The sequence below is a fragment of the Aethalodelphis obliquidens genome, unplaced genomic scaffold (assembly GCF_003676395.1).
Source record: "Aethalodelphis obliquidens isolate GAN/ISIS:26980383/991018 unplaced genomic scaffold, ASM367639v1 scaffold8, whole genome shotgun sequence".
Taxonomy (NCBI): domain Eukaryota; kingdom Metazoa; phylum Chordata; class Mammalia; order Artiodactyla; family Delphinidae; genus Aethalodelphis; species Aethalodelphis obliquidens.
The window spans coordinates 31427599-31449629 of NW_020837952.1; the positions used below are offsets into that span (position 1 = coordinate 31427599).

Sequence of the window (22031 nt, forward strand, 5' to 3'; positions counted from 1 at the left end):
AAAGGATTCTGTCACAAAGATGCTCTGATCATGAGAAGAAAGCATAATGCTCAGAATTCTGATGTGATCAGTCAAGTGAAAATAAAAATCCTTTTAAACATCTATTGCGCCCCCTAGTGGCATAAAGGCAAAAATCGAGTACATATTTCAAATTTCTTTGCCGATTAATTACCCTTTACATATAAAACTTTCCTCAAGTGAGTTGTGTTCAATGCCTGTGTAGTATGTAAGTCTGTAAAACAAACTAAAAGAAGTAAAAAATATCAGCCATTGTTAAATTCCTAAACATTAAGTTACATGAATGACTCCTTGCTATTTTAAATTATTATTACATGTTTGGAATTAGTCCCTCTTCTTAGGTGTAGGATAAAATGGAGAAGTCAATTCCGTAGACATATACCATATGATATAAATCAACTCTCTGTAGACATCAATCCAGACTTCTTTTCTCGATTGTTACTATCTGGTTGATATGTTTAAGAAGTGAACAAGTCTCAGACACATTTACCTTCAAATATTCACATTTTTAACAGCACCATCTTTTCCAGTCATGCCATGTATCCTGAAATACTTAATGCAAGAAGAAAACTTCACTCCAAAAGACATTTTGAGCCATTTTCTTCTGAGAACCCGGGAGAGGGAATGAGTGTCATTGTAACTCATGAAATATGTGAAGATGTGGTCTTAAGAATGCGACTGGTGGACGGTGGTTATTTAAGATTGTCTCCGTTCCAGAAGTACAGTCTCATCTTTATCACTATCACAGGGGAAGAAATCTGATACAATGGCGAAAACCAGTGAAAAGGGGATTATAGACTGAATAGGATGGGGCAGCAAGAATGAATCTAAAGGAGCAGAGCGATGCAGACAGAAAACAAGGAAAGTATCGGAAAACAGCAATCAGTGATACAATAATACATATTTCTGCCTGCTAACAAATAAATTATAGTTGGGTTTTGTAAACATGAAATTGTCTTTCTAAGACACTCAACCATAAATCAGCATACATAATTCAGTCAACCTTTCAGTTACTTAAAATTGACTTTTCAATTTGTTAGGAAATAATACCCTATTGCTTAGAGCTACTAGTCTCTTTTCTTAAAATTGATTCTCTCTCCTTTCTCTAAATTCTTTTGTTTAACCCAATATTATAACTGATTTTCTGCTTATCTTCCACTTGCTTTCTTTTTCTAGCATGTATTGTCTAAGACCTTATCAGTCCTGAAACCACAAAACACTTGTTCAAAAGTATGGGTTATCAGAAAAGAATCCTGACTCTTTAAGAACTTCCAAACCTAAAGAATTACTGATTTTAGGCATTCATCCTGGAGATTTTGATTATATTAGAAATAACAGATCTCATGCTTCACAAAATCAAAATGACAACTTCTTAGAGTCAGAGAATAAGAGGCAATGGGGAAAGAATGGTACTGGAAGTTCTTTTCCAGTATGCTCTGTATGGAATTGCTTTTGAATGACTCCTGCGTGCCGGAAATCTGGAGCAGCAGTGTCAATTAGGGAAGATGTCGCTGTTACTGGAGGTTCAGAAGTGGGGGAGAGGTGGGGGGGGACAAAGAAGAAAGGGAGGAGGAAGTGGGGAGTGGAGGGGAGGGATGGAAATGAAGGGCACATCCTGAAGAGATAATCCCTGTATACTCATGACATCATCCCCTGCATATATATATATATATATATATATATATACATATATATATATACATAGGGAATGGTCAAAGCATCTTTCATAGTTCAGTCACTCCCAAACTCAGCTGGAGGCAAGAGGAAGCACTAGAGAGCCCCCTTCAGCCTGTCTCTGACGTTTATGGACTGGGCTTGCTAGAAGGCTCAAGAAGATGATGGCAGGAATGAAAATCCAACTGGTGTGCATGATACTCCTGGCTTTCAGCTCCTGGAGTCTGTGCTCAGGTAAGCTCAGCTGCATTTCACAACTCCCTGAAGTGATTTCTTTTTCCATTTTTACTGTGTGTTGCCACTTAACGTTAATGTATCTAGGGAGAAGAGTTTCTCCCTTATTCTGGATTTCCTTTTTAGTGATAGAAGCTGGATACTTTCTTTCTCTGTTTTATGATTACAAGAACTGAAAGATTTCTTTTTCCTTTTTAAATCTGCAAGGTAATAAAAGGGATTTCAATGAAACACTTCATGTTCCGCTTTGCAATGTAACCACTAGAAAAAAAAACATGTGAAACAAATCAAGCTGGTCACTCTCTAATGAGAAGTACAGGAGTGGTGACTGTCAAAGTGCAAACCCATAATTAAAACTGATTGCATTTGAAATGTTTTATCTCTTCCTCATTCATTCTCTTAGGACATGGTGGCTTCTCCCTCTCAAATATTATTTTCTTAATTGTGTGTATGTTAAGATAACAAAGTGAAAATTGATGTTTAATGAATAAATGAATAAAGCATTATTTGTAGAAAATTATTTCTAGAAAAATACACAAAATACCAAGCTCTTTTAAGAATACATTTTATATAACTTTTCTGTGTGACAAATAGATGTATTATTAATTTAACTATTTTTTTGCATGTCATTTAAGTTGATACAGAATGTAACTGGAAAATTTTATATTGATAAAAATTATTTCCCTGTAGAGTATTTTGCATGTGATAATTAAGATGAAACCATACTTTGTCAAATATCTATCAATAGGTCACCTTGAAAATAAGATTTAAACTTAAAAGAATAATATGAAATATTATAGTGATTGCCATATGCTCTAATTAATGTTGGAAAATAATTGAATGATCACATCAAGGTGAAAAAAAACAAGGGATAAATGCAGCAAAAATATTTAGCCTGTTTTATACTGTTATATCATAAATATGACACTGAAATGTTTAATTCAAACTCCTGCTATGATTTTATGAATTAACTCAGTATAGTGTTCTATAACTTTATTTCTATTACCTTATAGTAATTTCTAAATTTTTCTTCTCTGTGAAATATTCATTATTGGAAACTGGAAAGAGTATTCTAAAAAAACATCAGAAATCCATTTTCCACACTCTTGTACATGTATTGATGGACAACTCCACTTTTGCTTAAACAATTTCCTTAATAGCCTGTGAAAAAATTGCTAAGTACACGTGATTCTAAATCCTTGTTTAAAGTAGAGAAACAAATCTTTCAAAGTGTGTTTTGTAAAATAGCATCTCAAATTAAACAAATCTCAGTGTCTTTCTTATTCTAAAATTATCAGCAAGCAATTTCCTTTGTTTTTATCTTGAAAAAATGTCTTATACATACCTTTTCATTATGTTGTTTTTAAAATATCAATACATATATATTCTGTATATGTAAACTATTTCCAGTAAAAATTATCCAGCATTTTTGATTAAATCTTTATTTTATCATATAATCAGGTTTTTTTTAAAAATAATGAGATTCAGTGATTAAACAACTCCAAATCATCAATAGCTCTCCTGGCATAAAATCCTGTGTTTATTTTCTTAAAAGTGCTTCTATTATTCTATTCTGTTAGCCTAAAGTAAAACTATAATTGTTTTTTTCCAAATGTTATTCTAAGGAGAATGAATACATAGCAAAGACAATAAACTTCTAAGACAAAGTTTTTTGAGGCTAATCTTAAATCTCTAGGTTATAATATAATTACATGATACGTGATTATACAGTAAACATGTGGTTTTGATTTTACTCAGATTCAGAAGAGGAAATGAAAGCGTTAGAAGCAGATTTATTGACCAATATGCATACATCAAAGGTAACTTTTTCTTTTTTTTTAAACCAAGGACTGAAAAACATATGAACTCTCATTATAAACATGGTGTCCTTTTCCTATAGTAATAACTTCCCATTGAGACTGAAAAGTTCATTGGGAGGCATTTCCTTTATGGGGAAACTTTTCCTTAAGTTCAAAGGACTTAAGGGTGTTGATGTGACAGGGAAAGAAGCTGTATTGATACTGTATAGTGTATCAATCACTATACTGCAAATTTAATTAAGTAGTCACATATTATTTATGTGGACATGCAAATGTATTTTTAAAACTCCTCTTTCCATTCCAGTCATATTGTGTATGATGAAAGGTATATTGGCCTCAAGATAAATACATAAATGAAAATTAAGTGATATTTTTGCCTTTCTTGTACTATTGGGGAGAGTGAAGTGGAGTTCCTAAATTAAGAATTAAAGTTCACGAAACCCATGAAAGAAATGTGGTAGAGAGTAAAGAGCAATAGACTGGCAAACAGAAGCCTTGAGATCTAATCCCACAGCTGTGACTTATGAACTATTTGATCTTAAGCAAGGGGATTAGTTAACATTGCTTGCCTTTGTTTCCTTATTTTTAAACGTTGGGGTTGGAGTTTATGATCTCCTAGACATTTACATTAAGTCCACACCTGGATTTAAATTCTCCTCATAACAGAAGTGTTATTGGTACCTGCTTATTGTTTTTATTGAATCAGGTGAAACTTTGTACTGGACCTTATTATTCCTCTCTTGGGGTCTTGAAAGCAAGGTTTTTAGATTCCAGCCTGTACCTAGGAATAAAACTCAATTAGAATATACCCAATTACCACACTACCACACAATCTTGATTTACCCGGAGTGAGTTAATCAGTGTGTATCTAAATGTAGAGTTGGAGAACAGGGTTCCCAACCAAAAGATGCTTCTCAAAGAAGAACATATCTTGAGGTGAGGCAGTCACCCGGTGCAATCACTGTTGTAATGCTGAGGATTCCACAGGCACTGTGGTAAGAAAGTAAATGCTCAGGACTCCTCCTGCCTCTTCCCTAATTGGATGAGCATGTTCCAGGTGCAACAACCCCTAGCATAGAAGTAGAATTGTGTTCAATAGTGGGTGTGAAGGGGTAATAGCCATTTCTGTGTTTGTATGAGAATGTGGGTCACTGTCATCTCAGAGCTAACAAAGACGTTTTCTACTATGGTCCTTAAAAGGCATTTGGGGAAAATTTAAGTACCTATATATTTCCACAATTGCCCAGATCTACAAAAGTTGAACACATTGAAACCAAATTCTACCATAATTTGGTGGGTTTCCTATCAAGAATGATCAAATTTCATTTAGTCATTAAAACTCAGTGAACAAATACATTTAACCTTAAGATAATGGATCCTTTGTTTAAAACTCAATCAGAATAGCAATGGCTATAATCGCTTCAACTCATAAATAGGAAGACAAGTGAAGTTAATAGTCTGTTTTGAAAAATGGAACAGATTAGTATGCCTTAGTGTCTTGGTAGAGATTTTACCTCTATGATTTCAAGTTTATGTAGACAAATAAAGGTCCTAAATAATCTCCAAAATGTGATATGGTGTGGGGATTGCCAGCTACTTTGCAAAAATGTGGGAGTAGAGGTTATGATTCCTTCCCTGGCCAAGATGCTGCAAGGGAAAAACAATTTCAGTATATGAAGTGGTTTAGTTTTATTCTTAAGAGAAATACGTAGCCAAAGTATAGACAGAATAACATATACCGCTCTCATTCAGTCATGGGATAGATCTCTAAAACAGATCATGGAAGAAAAATTGAATCCCATTGCCTCCTTTTTTACTTGAAATAAGTAAAATACAGACTATGACGAGGAAGCACCCAGAAGCATAATTATCCCAATTTTGCTGCTAGGATGGGAACATAAAGCTCATTTCTTATTTTTTATAAAACTACTATCACTTATTTCTCTGTGATTCAATTAGTTTTTGGTGTGTGTGGTGTTCTATGCAAATGAAAAGTCTAAACTTTTGACCATTTTAACCAATATACTGTATCTAAAATTTTGAAAGAATAGTATTTGTTATTGGTATAACTCCATTATTAAAAGCTTCAGAAAGCTTCAGTTTTCTTCTTTCCACTCTAAAGGTAATTTCAATTTTTAAAGTAAAACTATTTAGACATTGAAATACTAATGTAGAAATACTCTTAAGCAAGAGAAGGCCAAGAGAGATTCCAAAGCTTGAAGAGAAGGGGAAGATAAAGAAATTAGTTCTCGCAATACAATTCTCTTTATTACCAGTGGTAGTGCTTTGGTATAGTTTTATTAAGAAAGAGAACTTTGAAGAAAAGAATATGTTTTCTTTAGGCTCTCAAAAAGCTGCTGGAATGATGTAATTTTCTGTGATCAAATTCAATGCCTTGAATACAGTAAGAGTTTAATAAATATTTATGTACTAACAATAAGAATCTAGGATTTATTACTAGCCCTTACCTTTTGTATTCACCTGTAAGAACTTCAGGGCTCCACCACAGATGACTTTATTTTTACTTAGGTGAAATACTTGAATTCACCATGAATTCACCAATTCACCAATTCAAATGCTTGTAATACATTTGATTTCAGTGTATTATAGATAGTGACCACTAGTAATATAGATTAGGTCCCATTTAATTAAGGAAACCAAAATTTGACCAGGATCTTATTCAGTATTAGGAGTTTAATCAAATAATGCTAAGTAAGAACCACAAATATTCTTGTTTTCCTCATTTTAAAAGCAAGAGAAGACAATATTCTAAATTTCTTATCTATAGGCTTAGGTCTATTATAGACATTTACGTAAAATAATTTAATAGATAAGAATGTTTATTGTTAAAGAAAATTATTCATGACACTTGTTAAAGGTAGCAAGGAAGACTTTATTCAAGAGGAACTATGGTTTTGCAAAGATCAGGCTTAACTCCAAGCACAACAAGGACAAGTGTGGACTTACAGCCAAGGAACAGGGTTGGGGTGGATCATTGTATGGAAAATTACTAAGGAAACTCTAAATCTAGGAGAATTCTTGTTAGACAACTCAATAGAATCCTAGGATGATCAAGTATCAATGGTGGGGCATTTTTGCTAACTTGACTCAGAAGGATTCTTGCTAAAACTGGACTAAGTAGACCAAGGACAGAGCCCAAGTTTGGGACTTCGTCAAGAAGAGGGCTCAGAGGATCCTAACTCAGATTTCATCAAAGACAGAGTCTTTGTCATTTTCTTGAGTGAACTATTTAAACCTTATAAGAAATGTTCTTAAATACATGTCTATTTAGACATCCTATGGTCAAAAGTGCCCTCTCTGCGGTGCTTCCAAAGTATGACAGGCGCTAAGGTGATATTAAATAGTATACTAGTGAGTGATGCAGTGACTGTTTTAACTGGCAGAAGAGAACAAAATGCTTTACTCAGTTTCCTCATCCAAAAAAATAATCAGACAACACAAGTCCTGACAGATACTTTATGAATAAAGCATTATATGGTCAATTAGTTTGGGGAGCATTGGATATTATGTTAGCACCGTTGAAAAGTTACAATGAATATTTGCAAGTAAAAAGCTCAAGAAGCCTTTAAATTTCCTTTAAACTTCCTTTAAACTCAAGTTTTCCAATTCTCTTGGCAGTGGAACTCCTTTTTAAAAACAGTGAGTACAGAGCTAGTGTTCTAAGGAAAACACTCAATCAGATGATCTCTAAAGAGCTTTCCGAATGTAAAATTGTACTATCCCATTAATTGGCAAGACATAAGGTGTTGCTGCCACACAGTGGAGCATGCTGCCTCTAAGTTTCCCATAGCAGAAAAATTCAAGAACAGGCTGATAATCACATTCGAGGGGCATAGTTGAATGTATTTCCAAACTGTTTGAAAACATTATAGTGAATATTTTTGTACTCACAGATTTGCATGTCCCTAAGGTAAAGTCTTAATCAAAGGGTATGCACATTTACAATTTTTATACATATTGCCAAAACACCTTTCAAGAAATTATACCAATATATACTCAGACCAACAAATATTTAGAAGAGAAAGTGTCTGTTTCTCCATATCCTCATAAGTACATCAAGTGTACTTATACTTTTTAGGGTCTTCTGATCTGATAGTAGCCAAGTTGAACATCATTCCACATATTTCTGTTGCATATTTCTTCTTTGATAGCGATTCTGTGACTTGTCTGCTCATATTATTTATCTGCGGTTGAACACTTTTTAAGTGTTTTTTTGTTCTTGTTTTGTTTTGTTTGTTTGTTTTTTAATTGGGGCATTCACCAGTTTCTTTTGGAAGAGCTCCACCTCTGTTAGGTATATTAACATTTTGTGGCAGCTTTTACAGTATGTCTTGCTTTTGATTTTAGTTCAGGCTGTTAATTTTTGAGAGATAATTTACACATTTATGTATTATAAATTATCTTTTCCTTTATGGATTCTGGTTTGGATATTTGCTTAACAATATTTTTCCAAATTTATAAAATAAATTCTATATATTTACATATTTTTATTTTTACTCATATTTAACCCATCTGGATATTGTTAGACTATAATATGTCAATAAAAGTTATAACTAGATCTAAATCCAGATTTCCCCATAGCCAACTGTCCCAAGGACTTCAAATGCAAACTTTGCTATAACGCTCTTCAATCATATTTACTTGGATCAAATTTTGGACATTATATTCTCTTTTGTTGAGTTTTATATTTATGCTTGTTCTATTAATTCACTCTTTGATTACTGCAGCTTTAAGATACATTTTAATATCTGGTAGAGTAAGTCCTTCCTCATTACCTTTTTATTTTTCTAAGTCTTCTTAGTTCTCACATATTCATACTTCCAAATTAACTTCATAATTGTTTTGGTACACTCCTTCCTCTAAACTTCCAGTCTTCCCATATTTTCCAAATTGGAACTTTGATTTGGAATTGCATTGCATTTGGAGAATAATTCACAGAGAATTGACACCAATAAAATTGATACTAATATTTTTGAATCTTCTCATCACAGCTTTGTGGTCATTCAAAAAAGCTTTTTTTATGTTCTTTAGAAAAAATTTATGCTTTTCTTCATCTATGCCCTTTGAGATGCTTGTTAAGTTTTATAAGTTATTTCACACTTAGTTTCTCCAAAAATTGGCAAATGAGAAAGTTGTTAATTATGGTAATAATGGTTTCAGACAAGATCTTATTAGAAAAGGATATTTTAGAAAATATTATAATTTTCAAATAAATAAATTGATCATCTGTGATGCTACCTGTGACAACTATTAATGTGTGGAATAGATTCGTGGTCTCACACTACTGTAATTATCCAAATCTATTAGTATCACCTTGGCCGCTGTTCCATTAGACACTAAACTGAAGTGTAATAAGGAGAGAGTGATATTTTTAATATTTTCACCTGTGATATATACATATATATTTATGTATTTCTACTTACTGTAATTTCTATTTTCTTTCTTGCTTTGCTCATGTATGTGTGTGTTTATGTGTATTAACTTTATTGCATTTGGCAAATAGAGGATATGAAGTATCGACACTATTCAACTTTGTGATATGAAGTTACTAATTAATAACAGTGTTTTTATTTGGCTAGACTAACAATTAGGTCTTAAAAGGTAATGGCTTACTTAGCACAATAGAAATTGATTTCTAACTCTTACAACACAAATTTTAATTGCATTAACTATTTCTTTCTACATTTCAGATCAGTAAAGCAAGTGTTCCCTCTTGGAAAATGAGCCTGCTGAATGTGTGCAGTCTTATAAATAACCAGAACAGCCAAGCCGAGGAAACAGGAGAGTTTCCTGAGGAGGAGCTTATTACAAGAAGGAAATTTCCAACTACCTTAGATGGCTTTAGCTTGGAAGCAATGCTGACAATATACCAGCTCCGAAAAATCTGTCACAGCAGGGCCTTTCAACACTGGGAGGTAAACAAAAACAAAATACGAATATGATTGTGGTTATACTAGTTAACTGTCATTTGTACTGATTTTTTTAATCCTGATCATTATCGTAACAGGAAGAATTACAAATATTAAGGAAGAATAAACCATGTGTTGAGGTTAACATTCCTTCAGATCTTCAAAGTGTCCTGCAAATATTTGGAGTTTAGCAAAATATCTTTTCTTTGGTCTTAAAAGGGGGATCTGTCTTAGGGCAGATTTGGTACATATGCTTTTATTGTGGATGGCATGGTTAGGCAGTTTTTGGTGGTGGTGGTGGCATGCCTAAGAAATTTAGGAAACTCAAAATGTTTTCTTAGAAACACATAAGTCATGTGTGTTTATTTATAAACAAACACAGAACACAAAAGTTTCCAGTTTTATTTGAATATATTAGGCAAATAAAACCAGAATGATAAGGATATATGCATATTTCTATTTTAATTGAATGTGTGGATTGTGGATTTCAATCATCCTTAGAAGCTAAACGAGGTCCACTATGGCTAGTACAGCCCAATTTCATTATCCAGAACTACCACAAAGGACTGGATGAATCAGTTCTATTAAATACTACACTGGTGACTCACCACCTTTGGTTTGGAAATTTTTGGAAGAGAAAAGAGAAATGAAAATGCTTTAAGAAAAAATAAGAAGAAAATTTTAATATTTTCCCAACAAGGGAAATATTTCTTTCAGATTAACCCCGAAGAGAAATTTACTTCATGTTTCATATTCTGGGCTTATACCGACACTGGGGATCTGAGGGTCTGAGGATGCCTTTCCTGCTAATATAACAATCTCTATAACACACTGTCCCAGAGATACCCTGTGGAAAAGAGGAAATGAAATGCAGAACTTCTAGTGTTTATTCTAACTTGTAAACAAAATGATATTTTCCAGATTAAAAAAAAAAATCTAGTTTTAATTTTTCTTGCTGGACTGTTTATCCCTTAATTCCAATTCCAGCTAAATGATTTTCTCTTTAAAATATTACATCAATAAAACTTGAAAAATACTAATTTTAACATAGGGAAATATCAATTATGTGCTGTTTATCCAGGAAAAAAAAAACCCTCAATAAACTATAATACAGACAAATCAGGTGCACATAAGATTAAAACTTTTGCTATTTTAAATGTTGTTGAGTGATTTAAAATAAAATGATGGTATTATTCAGAGTGTAGTACAATTACAGACTATGTGCACAGAGAAACAAAAGATTAAGAAACTAGATTGTCTGACAGTAGCTGTTTTTCCTTCTATGAAATTGAACAGCTGTGGGTTGAAATAAAGTACTTGTGATACGATTCAATGCATACGGGTTATGATTAAAAACTTACTCTGCTGTCAGTATTAGTTATAGTCACCCCAAAGTTTAGAAGACATTCACAGATATGAATACAGTTCTTACCTTGAGCGTTGATTTTAAAAAAAATTTTGTGTAAATCATGTGCAAAACTCTGGAAAGAGTTCCTAAATATTTTATGCCAGCGGAACATTTGAATCAGAACAGTACTATCAGAAAAAGTGTTTGGAACTAATTTTAGAATGCAGCATATTTGATGAGGTATTAGACAAGATTCTACATAGAGATTAACTCCCTTGAGTTTTTGAATGTGAACTTGCTTTTAATGATTAACTATTAAACAGCACAATCTAAAGATCTTTACCATTTAAACAGAGCTTTCACATATGTTAATTTCTACAACAGCTGAACAAGTAAGCAGAACAAGCATTCCTCTCTCTTTGACTGAGAAATAGATCTTTAGAATGGCTTTCAAGTCAAATCAGTAATTAACTTAATTGAATATAAAATTCTATTGATCTTTGAGGCCAAACCTGGTTTACTAGATTCAAAACTTTGTATTTGTTGTGATTTATGATATATTTCCATCTTTTGGTCTACCATAAATTAAAGAAAAATACTCAAAATTATATTAAGTGTGTTCCTTCATTTGGAGGTATTAATATATGGCCTTGACAAATATAGAAAGCAAATTTTAAAGGCTGGCCTGATGAACTAAGAGCACAGAACAGAGAATCAGAAAAATCATGTTCTCATCCTGTCTCAGCCACTTGATAGCCACCTGTTCTTGGGCAAAACATTTAATTGTTGTGAACTGCATACATCTCATCCACATATATCTTACTGTCTGAATAGCAAATGAGATAAAAGGTAGACAAATACTCTGAAATGGAAGACTTTATGCATGTATGTTTCATTCATATTCGGTCTATCTTGCAGTTGATTCAGGAAGAGGTTCTTGATACTGGAAATGACAGAAATGAAAAGGAAGAAGTTATAAAGAGAAAAATTCCTTACATTCTGAAACGGCAGCTGTATGAGAATAAACCCAGAAGACCCTACATACTCAAAAGAGGTTCTTACTACTACTGAGAGGATATTTTATTTACATGTGATTGTGATTTACCATCCTTTAATTAAATATCAAATTATATTTGTGTGGAAATATGACAGAACACAATTATTTTGTCTCTGCTACAATTGTGGTTTATTAGATGTGATTTTTCTGCATTAATATAAATTGGACTAAGTGTTTTCAAATAAATCTAGGTCTTGAGCATGATGTGTTGTGTATAACTGGAGTAGATATGAATTAAGTCATATGTAGAACGTTTTGTCATTTTGCAAAGCACTTAATGGGTTGTTGAAACAGTCAAAATGTTTGACATTCTAAACCAAATTATAAGAGATTAGAACAGAGTCTTATGGCAAAGTCTAGCTTACATGTCATTAACCCCAAACAAAATAATAGCACCTGTTTTATTATCTGACTGAATGTTTTATCGAATTAAAAGAAATATGTGCTCTCTTCTAAGACTTACTCATGAATCTCTCAGATATGGGGAAGGTAATAGTAGTAAAATAGGACCATCTTCAAAGAATGTTTAATGAATTATTGTTAATTCTGCTTATCTTAATGAATGATCTTCAACTGAATTTGTTTTTCTGTTAAATAAACTTAATAGCTAACAAAAAAAACAACAAGCCATCAGAACCATGTTTCTTTGCAGATTTACTATCATTAGAAGAGTTACCCTTTATTGACATTTTTCCCTCACATCCAGTAAATGATAGCTTTATTTTTAACCTCACTGAGGAATTTATGTGACTAATATTTTTCCCACTTAGGAGACCATTTCTGAGGCAAAAGGCATATTTGAAATAACTCCTCATGAATTTCCTTAAACACTGTACTTACAGTCTCATAAGCCCTCACAGCCCTTACACCCCACCATGAGCAGTGGCCTCCTAGACTCCTGCTCTGACAGGGGGCCTAGGAGGACCTCTCTTTACAGGTTGCATCCTAGTCCCATAGTCATCTATGAAGGAAGATATCAGGATTTGACTTATTCTAGAATTAAGGAGTTTTGAGAACTCTATGGCCTTTAGATGAGATCGCCCCCTCCCCCAGGCTAAACCCCACTTGGTAGGATTTAAGTGTAGCTCACCAATCTCTGAGTTTTTCTGATAAAACCATGACTTCTCACAACTACCTCCCTACCATCTTTTATAGTCCTAACAGCTTCAACATTAAATAGTGCTCAAGGGCTTCCCTGGTGGCGCAGTGGTTGGGAGTCCGCCTGCCGATGCAGGGGACGCGGGTTCGTGCCCCGGTCTGGGAAGATCCCACGTGCCGCGAAGCGGCTGGGCCCGTGAGCCATGGCTGCTGAGCCTGCGTGTCCAGAGCCTGTGCTCCGCGGCGGGAGAGGCCACGGCAGTGAGAGGCCCACATATCGCAAAAAAAAAAAAAAAAAAAAAATAGTGCTCAAGGCACTGATCCTAAGAAGGAAACTACTCCATAGTGATTAAGAGTGTCTACTCTGGAGTCAGAAGGCCCAGATTCAGCTCCACTGTTCACTAGTAATCTTGGACAATTTAATTAACCTCTCTGTTTCCTCAGCTACTAAATGTGCGGTCTGGAGGACGGTAAAGTAGTCTGATATGGTGTAAAATGCTTACAACGGTACCTGGAATAGATTAATAACACACTAAATTTAACAGTTCTTCTGGCCACTTTCCTACTGGTTTTCCTTTCTTCTTCACAAACTACAGAGCATAACACAGTTTCATATGCTAACCCTCTGTGTTTTGAACAACTGCTGATCTCCTTTTTACTTGCTTCATTCATTATCCTTGAGGACTTCCACATACACGTGCAAGATCCCTCCATAATCTCCCTTCTCAGTCCCTGACATCTTCACTTCCAATAATAAACATTATATCCATTTCACCTCATCCCATCACTTCCATGGTCCTTCCATAGTACTTCTCACTCCCAATAAATTCAACCTCTCCAAAAATCTCGATTTCAAGCACTCTCCTCTCTACACGTCATCTTCTCTCTCCAGTTCACATAATCTATCACTCTCTAACATTTATGATTCCATCTAATACATTGTCCCCACTTCTTTTCACTCTTCACCTTCTAATCATGCCCTTACTTTGCACTTTACTTGGCTTAGATTCTATCGTGTAAAATTAAAATCACTCCCTTATTACCCTCAATTTCCTGTCCTTCTACATTATAGTAGCCTGTGGGAACACCATCAGTTAAACTGAAATCTCCCCCTGATCGTGACCTGACCTGAGAAGCTGAACATAGCTGGAGAAAAGCACCCAAACCGTTGAAGTGTCACACTTAAAATTTGTGATCGCAAATCTCAAGAGGGTCCTTAGTACTGCCCAATATTCCTACTCTGTTTGCATGATAAATTTTGCCTCCAGTTCTCACTAATGGTTGTTTTATATCTTCTCTTCTTCCCTAAATTGCAACACTCGTCATTCTCCTGACATTCGTCAGATGACTTTCTAATGATCTCACCCAAAATACAAAGCAATAAGAAGAAAACCATATTTCCCTACCACTGAATGTAACAATTCCCTTGCATTTATGCCTTACTCTCTTACATTTCAACAGAGGAACTGTCTCTTCTCTTCTGAGGTTTACTCCTTTATTTCCCCATGTCAGTGAACGGTCCCACCAACTGCTCAGGCCAAAAATCTAGTAGTAATTCTTAACTCCTCTCTTTAATACGAACCTGCCATTTCATCTGTTAAGAACTTTTGTTGGCTTTGCTTTTCAAAAACATCTCAAATCTGTCTGCTTCTTGCCATATCCACCACTACTGCCCTAATCCACACATTTTCCTCCCCCCCCGGGACTGTGACAGTTTCTTCCCAGCTGCTTTATTCTTATCGTCTTATTCATCTATATCCTCATAGAGGAATAAAATTTTTAAAAATATTAATTAGATTATGCCATGCGTCTCTCCTCAAAATTCCACAGTGTCTTTCCCTTGCATTTTGGATTAAATCCAAATTCTGTCTTAAAAAGCCTGAAATGCTGCAGCATTGGTTTACTTCTCTGTTTAATTTCACTCATTCCCCTCCAGTCATATTGGCCTTTTTGTTATTCTTATATCCAGCTTGTTTCTGCTCCAGAAACAAAAAACAGTTGCTGAAACCTCTTTTCTGGAAAGGTCTTCTGGTTGAAAATCCTTTTTCCTGGGTACACAGGACATCCACTTAAAGATTACATTTTCAGCATCTCTTGTCATAGGAACGGCTAAGTCGGAACCAATGGGATAATGGGTGGTAAAAATGTGTATAACTTGTGGGTCTGTAATAACTTAAAGAGAAACTTCATTCCCTGAACTTTGACTTTTTCCTCATTTTGTTTTTTTGGTCTTAAATGTGAATTTATTTTAACCACACAAGTGAATACCATTGTCTTGAGCATGACGCTGATTGATAGAGCTTGTAGAGCAAAGCTGCCTCACCGGCCTGGACCAACCACATTGTTACTTGAAAGAGAAATGCATTTCTAACTTATTTAAGCCACTGTATTTTTCAGCCTCATTGTTACAATGCCTCAACCATTATTCTAATTGTTACAATCTTCTCATGGTTTATTTTTCACATAATTTAGATCTCTGCACATATGGCATATGTACAGTGAGGACTTTTCTTAAATAACCTTCATCCCTGAGTCAATATCCATCTCACTTGCTTTATTTGTCTACAGCCATACCACCCTGAATGCATCTGATCTCATCTCATTTACATTCCTATATTTTTCTTCATATTTGAAAAAGAAAAAAAAAAGCAGCCATTGACAGCAATCAGCTGGGAGCTGGCCTGGCACCAACAGCTAGGCTATGGTGCCCTCCAGTTAAACACAGACAATTTCATAGAATAAAACTTCAGAAAGGGTCATTCTAACCATGATGGCAAAAGACAATAAACATGACCACGCTATAATCGTGTCTGAGCAAAAACAAGGGCACCACAAACCAGAGAAGTGATCTAACATCCTCCTTTCCCACATAATTTGAGTGACTACTGCTTTAACTAAGCTCTATTTTTCTACCTCTAGCATAAAAACCACTATAATACCCAATCAAAGAAATACCCTCACTTTCTGAAAACACCCAAACCAGAGCAAAACCACACTTTCAGAATATTCTTCAAATCACAAGTCTAAATCCTGTAAAAGCCCCCTACATATGCCCTGTTATTGGGAGGTCCCATGGTTTTCCATTGAATGAGATCTCCAGGACCAACAAACCCGACCTTGTGGGAGAGTGCTGTCTGTGGTCTTTGGCTGGTAGACATCAACACAGCACATATCATAACTTGAAATTATATAGTAATGTATTTGTTTACTTGTTCATAATTTTTCACCCCCGCTCGAACGTGTAACCTTTGTGAAGACAAGGATTTTGTTTTTCTTATTCATAGTTGTATTCCCAAGGTTGAGCACCAGGCCTGGTAACTGTTAGGAAGGATTTGTTTAATGAATGAATAAATTAGCAGCAGAATCGCCTTTTCTCTTCTAATAAGAGGTTTTAGACATAGTTTCTACACATTTTTAAGCCCCTTCTTAGAGATTACACTTCAGAAAGACTGGTTATGAGCTCAGATATCCACACAAAGTCCCTGGTCTTTTGTGAAACATCACAGAAGGTAGGAGGTTAAAGCTCACCTTCACTAACAGTGGCCACCTGGGGAGATGAGGCTTCATTTTTTGTCTCTTAGATTCCCTTCTGTGAGGAAAACAAACAAAAATGCCAAAGTGAAATTGGCAGTACAGTTGACCCTTCCTTGAACAACATGGGGGTTAGGGGCACTGACTCCCTGTGGAGTTGGAAATTCATATATAACTTTACAGTCAGCCTTCCTTATCCATGGTTTCGCATCTGCAGGTTCAACCAGTAGTATATTCATTGAAAAAAAATCCATGTGTGAGTGGATCTGTGCATCTCAATCTCATGTTGTTCAGGGTCAACCGTAGTTAAAAGGGGAAGGAATGGATTTATGAAATATAAAGAGAAAGCACTAACATGAACTGGTACTTGAATGTAGGAGGAAAGAAGAAAGGAATATTCTAGATTATTTTGAGATTTCAAGTCGGGAACCTTGTTCTATATTTGCAAATTTTGAGATTTCCCTTAGTTTGAGCTATGTGAAACTTAAATATTTAAATCCAGTCCCTGCCTAGGAGTCCACCAAGATGACAACATCGAAGGCTTCTGAAATCCTTTCCCATAGGCACGCCAAATTAACAAGCACCCATGGAGCCATTTCCTCTGAAAGAAATCCAGAGACTAGCTGAGCAACTTCTACACATTGGGCAAATGAGAAAATACCCAGATTGAAACAGGTAGGAAAGGCTGAGGCATGCCCTCACCATACAACTCACCCTGGCACCGTGCTATACAGTTGGGAGGGAATGCCCAACTCCTAGTGTCACCTTCAGAAGCAAAAGATTTGGACTGTACATCTGGTGCCCCTACTTTAAGGCTCCCATTTGAGGGACAGGCTCCCCCAAAACACTCAGCCCTGAAAGCCAACATGACTTATGTCCATGAGACCCATAAGACTATGATAAACAAAAGAGCAGTTCTTAACAGGCGTGCTCACGCTTGCGCTTGCGCAGTGTTGTGTACTTGTTTGATATGATCTAGAATCCACTTGCCTTTTGTTCTAAGAATGAAGTTGTTTACACTGAGAAAGCTGTGTCAGGATATCATCATTAGCATGAACACTCAGTAGCTCAGCAATTGACAGGCACAGCTGGGGGCTTATTGATAAGAACTGTTGTGAAAGAGTGACTCTGGCTGGGGGATTTTAAGCTTTAAATACTAAGAGGTTTGACCAGCAACTCAAAAGTGTTTAGTCTGGGCAAGGCTACCCTGTGCTAATCGAAACAGCTTTCCAAAGATCTCCTGGCTGGGCAAGGCGACTCCTTGCCAGGCAGTGGTGAAAACTATGCAGAGGCCCTGAGAGGGATATCATCTTTCCCGTCAACACTGGCATCTTTGTTCCCAGCAATGGCTCTAGTAACAAGGGACTTTTGCTTTGGCACTGGCAGCTGGCTAAGCTGACCCTCCCAAGAACAACTCGTAGAAAGGTACACCTCACCTAAATTTGGGCTTTATTCCTTTTCTCTCCCCCTTGCCTGAAACAATATTGTGATTAATCTATTGTTGGTTTGGAGGACATGGAATCAACCTAAGTGTCCATCGACAGATGAATGGATAAAGAAGAAGTGGCACATATATACAATGGAATATTACTCAGCCATAAAAAGAAACGAAATTGAGTTATTTGTAGTGAGGTGGATGGATCTAGAGTCTGTCATAAAGAGTGAAGTCAGTCAGAAAGAGAAAAACAAATACCATATGCTAACGCATATATATAGAATCTTAAAAAAAAAAAAAAAGGTTCTGAAGAACCTAGGGGCAGGACAGGAATAAAGACACAGACGTAGAGAATGGACTTGAGGACACAGGGAGGGGGAAGGGTAAGCTGGGACAAAGTAAGAGAGTGGCATGGACATATATACACTACCAAATGTAAAATAGATAGCTAGTGGGAAGAGGCCGCATAGCACAGGGAGATCAGCTCAGTCCTTTGTGACCACCTAGAGGGGTGGGATAGGGAGGGTGGGAGGGAGACGCAAGAGGGAGGAGATATGGGGACATAAGTATATGTATAGCTGATTCACTTTGTTATACACCAGCAACTAATACAACAATGTAAAGCAATTATACTCCAATAAAGATGTTAAAAAAAAAAAAAGGAGTAGGTTATTTCTTTACTGGCTTATTAAGAGACATTATCCTGTATACTATTGGCTTGTGAAATTATCATCATTCCCACAGTGAACCTGTGCTAGATAATTTATTGGCAAAGCAATCTCAGTGTCTGAATATAATTTGCCACCAGCCAAAGCACGTGACTATCCCCCCCAGGGCTCAGTATAGAGAGAGCAGGCAAAACCGCCCCTCTCTCATTCTTTCCCTACAAAGGGTCTGTCTTCATACTAATTTTATTTTATTTTTTTTCTCCACTTTTTTTTTTGGCTGTGCTGTGCCACTTTCCCCAACCAGGAATCAAACCTGTTGTCCTTGCAGTGGAAGCTCTGAGTCCTAACCACTGGACCATCAGGGAATTCCCTGACTTCTAATTTTAGCAAAAATTTAGGGGCTGGCCGTGATCCTCCCCAGAGAACAGGGAAACTTGTGGACATTTTCCCTACCTCTCCTCCTGGCTCACTGCAACAATAAAACGAAGCTGCCAGTATCTCCCCGATGGAGTTTACACACACTTCTGGTGCCCCAGGCTTTGTAGCTGCTGCCTGAGGGGATGGATTCCCCAAACCACTTCCAAGCTTATCTCTATGCTATAATTATTTTTGGAAGTCTGAATTAATATTGGACAAAATCGTAAATAAGCCACCCATCTTTTATCATTGTTTCGTCCTCTGAGTGACAACCTTATAATGTGGCTCTCAGACCATTTCATTCCCCCTAGTAAATTTATTAACATGATTTTAATTATTTTTCTTGGAATCAAACCTTCACCTGAAGGAAAGAATCTCATATTTGGAAATCATTCATAGCAGCTACAGAAATATTGAAACAAATTAGTCCAATTTATTCATTTACTCAACAAATATTTCCTGAGCTTATTCCAGGTATTGGGGTAGGCACAGGGGATAAATCTGTGAACAGGACAGACTAGGTTGTCTGCATAATGAGCTTCAAGCTCTTGTGCAAAGCCCTCTTCCCCTACCTTTCAGGTTCTGCTTTCTCTGCCCTTTTGCTGATCATGCAACATAAAGCCGTGGATGAACAGTTCCCTCTGAAACAGCTTCTCCTCCTGTTGAAGAGAGGGTATGTGTGCTGGTAATTACCATGTTGTCTTTGGTTGGCTGGGGAGGAAAGAGATCTGTGACCGTTCCTATATGATATGTTTAACTTCTTCTCATTCTGTATTGAGGTACAGAGTATTGAAGTAACAGGTTTTAGGGCCACAGAGCTAATTCATTACAGAACAGGGATTAGAAACAAGGTGCATTTATTCTTTACGTAAGCTCTTCATCAAGAAAGACTTCCCAGTTGTGGCATGCGAACTCTCAGTTGTGGCATGCATGTGGGATCTAGTTCCCTGACCAGGGATCTAACCCAGGCCCTCTGCATTAGGAGCATGGAGTCTGGAGCCACACCTAAAGAGCCCGCCTGCTGCGACTAAGGACCCCGCCTGCCGCAACTGAGACCTGGTGTAACCCAATTAATTAATTAATTTAATTAATTAAATAAATAAAGACAGACTTCCCAGGGCAAATAAAGCTAGTCTATTACAAAGTATCAAACTACTCTGCTGGGCTGAGCTTACTTAGAAATGGAGAGCGCCAAGTCCCCAGTTGGAGCCAGGGAACTTGAGAGGAATTTCATGTTACTGTGGCTCACAGATCTCTAGACCAGCATTTCTCAAATGAGGGTTGGTTTCTTCATCCGAGTAAAAAATACAGATTCTATGACTCTACTGCAGATTTAGTAACTCAGAATCTGTGAGGGGGAAGTTTGATATTTGTATTTTAATAAGCTACACAGGTGATTTGGATACAAAGTCAAATTTGGGCAACAGTTTGCTATTTGTCATTTTAGAGACTTATTTTTCCACCCAGTAATCTGTTTGTTTTAAATAAATTTTCTTTGTATCAAGTTTCAGGCTAAATAAAAAACTTAGTATTAACTCCGATAAGGAAACAGATGACAAGAACTAGAGTTGTTTTAAAATTTCCTAGTCTTTCTTACAGGGTTATATAAAGACATATGCAAAAGTACTAGAAACCCTAAAATCATGAAATAAAGCTTTATTATGTTGCCCTCCATTACCACTCACAAATATTTATTATTAACTTATTAATATACATTGAGGAGGGAATGGGGGGCCCATTTTACTTTATCTGCCCTGATTTCTTACTCCATAAACCCTCCACCTCATACTAAGATAGGAAATCTGACAGGGTGCCACATCTGGGGGCATAATTTCATTCTGGTAACTGATTTTTCAGTTTTCATCTGAATTATTGTTGATGGTATAGAAGTACTCTTTTTTAAAAATGAATTTATTTATTTATTGTTGGCTGCATTGGGTCTTCGTTGCTGCGCATGGTCTTTCTTTAGTTGTGGCGAGCAGAGGCTACTCTTTGTTGCAGTGTACGGGCTTCCCATTGCTGTGCCTTCTCTTGTGGCGGAGCACGGGCTCTAGGCACGTGGGCTTCAGTAGTTGTGGCACGCGGGCTCAGCAGTTGTGGCTCACAGGCTCTAGAGCACAGGCTCAGTAGTTGTGGCACACGGACTTTTGTTGCTCCGCGGCATGTGGGATCTTCCCAGACTGGGGCTCGAACCCGTGTCCCCTGCACTGGCAGGTGGATTCTTAACCACTGAGCCACCAGGAAGTCCCAGAAGTACTCCTGAAGTCAAAGGAACTTGATGTAACGAATCAGCCATTTCACAGGATCAGAACAGTGCAAGGCTTTAAAGTTGTGTCACTGATAAAATGTAAAACTATAATGAAAATGAACCTGAATTCACCTTCTGCTCTGCATTTATTTAAGTGTAAAAATACATCTAAATAAGCCACACAGCGTCCAGCATGGCACACACTAATGCTTGGTGTATGACCTATCTCCTTGGCTTCATCTTCCCTCATATTCACATGCTCCAAATCACTCTGTGATGTTTCTCTTGTGCTTTTTGCTCCACACCTTTTCTCTTGCCATTTCTTCTACTTAGGATTTACTTCTACCCTTGTCCAATTGATGACGTCCCATTCTTTTTGAAATTTAGATGACATCCCATTTCTTGGAAACATTTTCTAACCTACCAACTCACCATCCAAAGCTCAGTTAGGTCTCCTCTGTATTTGTCCTCTGTGCTACTATAATCCCTTGTTTATGTCCCTGTTAGCACGTTTCCTGCATGGTATAATAGATTGCATACTTCTCTGAAAATA

At 36.3% G+C, this 22031-nt stretch overlaps 1 protein-coding gene across 1 annotated transcript; it reads left to right on the forward strand.

The window, feature by feature from the left end:
• The first annotated feature begins 1744 nt into the window (after nt 1–1744).
• On the forward strand, nt 1745–12717 carry NTS (neurotensin). Its single transcript, XM_027108248.1, has 4 exons — nt 1745–1926; nt 3685–3746; nt 9458–9682; nt 11943–12717. Exons 1-4 carry the CDS (start codon nt 1854–1856, stop codon nt 12093–12095), a joined length of 513 nt encoding a protein of 170 aa, XP_026964049.1. The 5' UTR covers nt 1745–1853; the 3' UTR covers nt 12096–12717.
• The last annotated feature ends 9314 nt before the right edge of the window (nt 12718–22031 follow it).

What these genes read in the sequence shown, in the direction of transcription:
- NTS (XM_027108248.1), top strand. Translation starts at nt 1,854, where the DNA reads ATGATGGCAGGAATGAAAATCCAACTGGTGTGCATGATACTCCTGGCT. An exon ending in CTCCTGGAGTCTGTGCTCAG is followed by an intron (nt 1,927 to 3,684) that starts GTAAGCTCAGCT and finishes GATTTTACTCAG; the next exon opens with ATTCAGAAGAGGAAATGAAA. An exon ending in CCAATATGCATACATCAAAG is followed by an intron (nt 3,747 to 9,457) that starts GTAACTTTTTCT and finishes TCTACATTTCAG; the next exon opens with ATCAGTAAAGCAAGTGTTCC.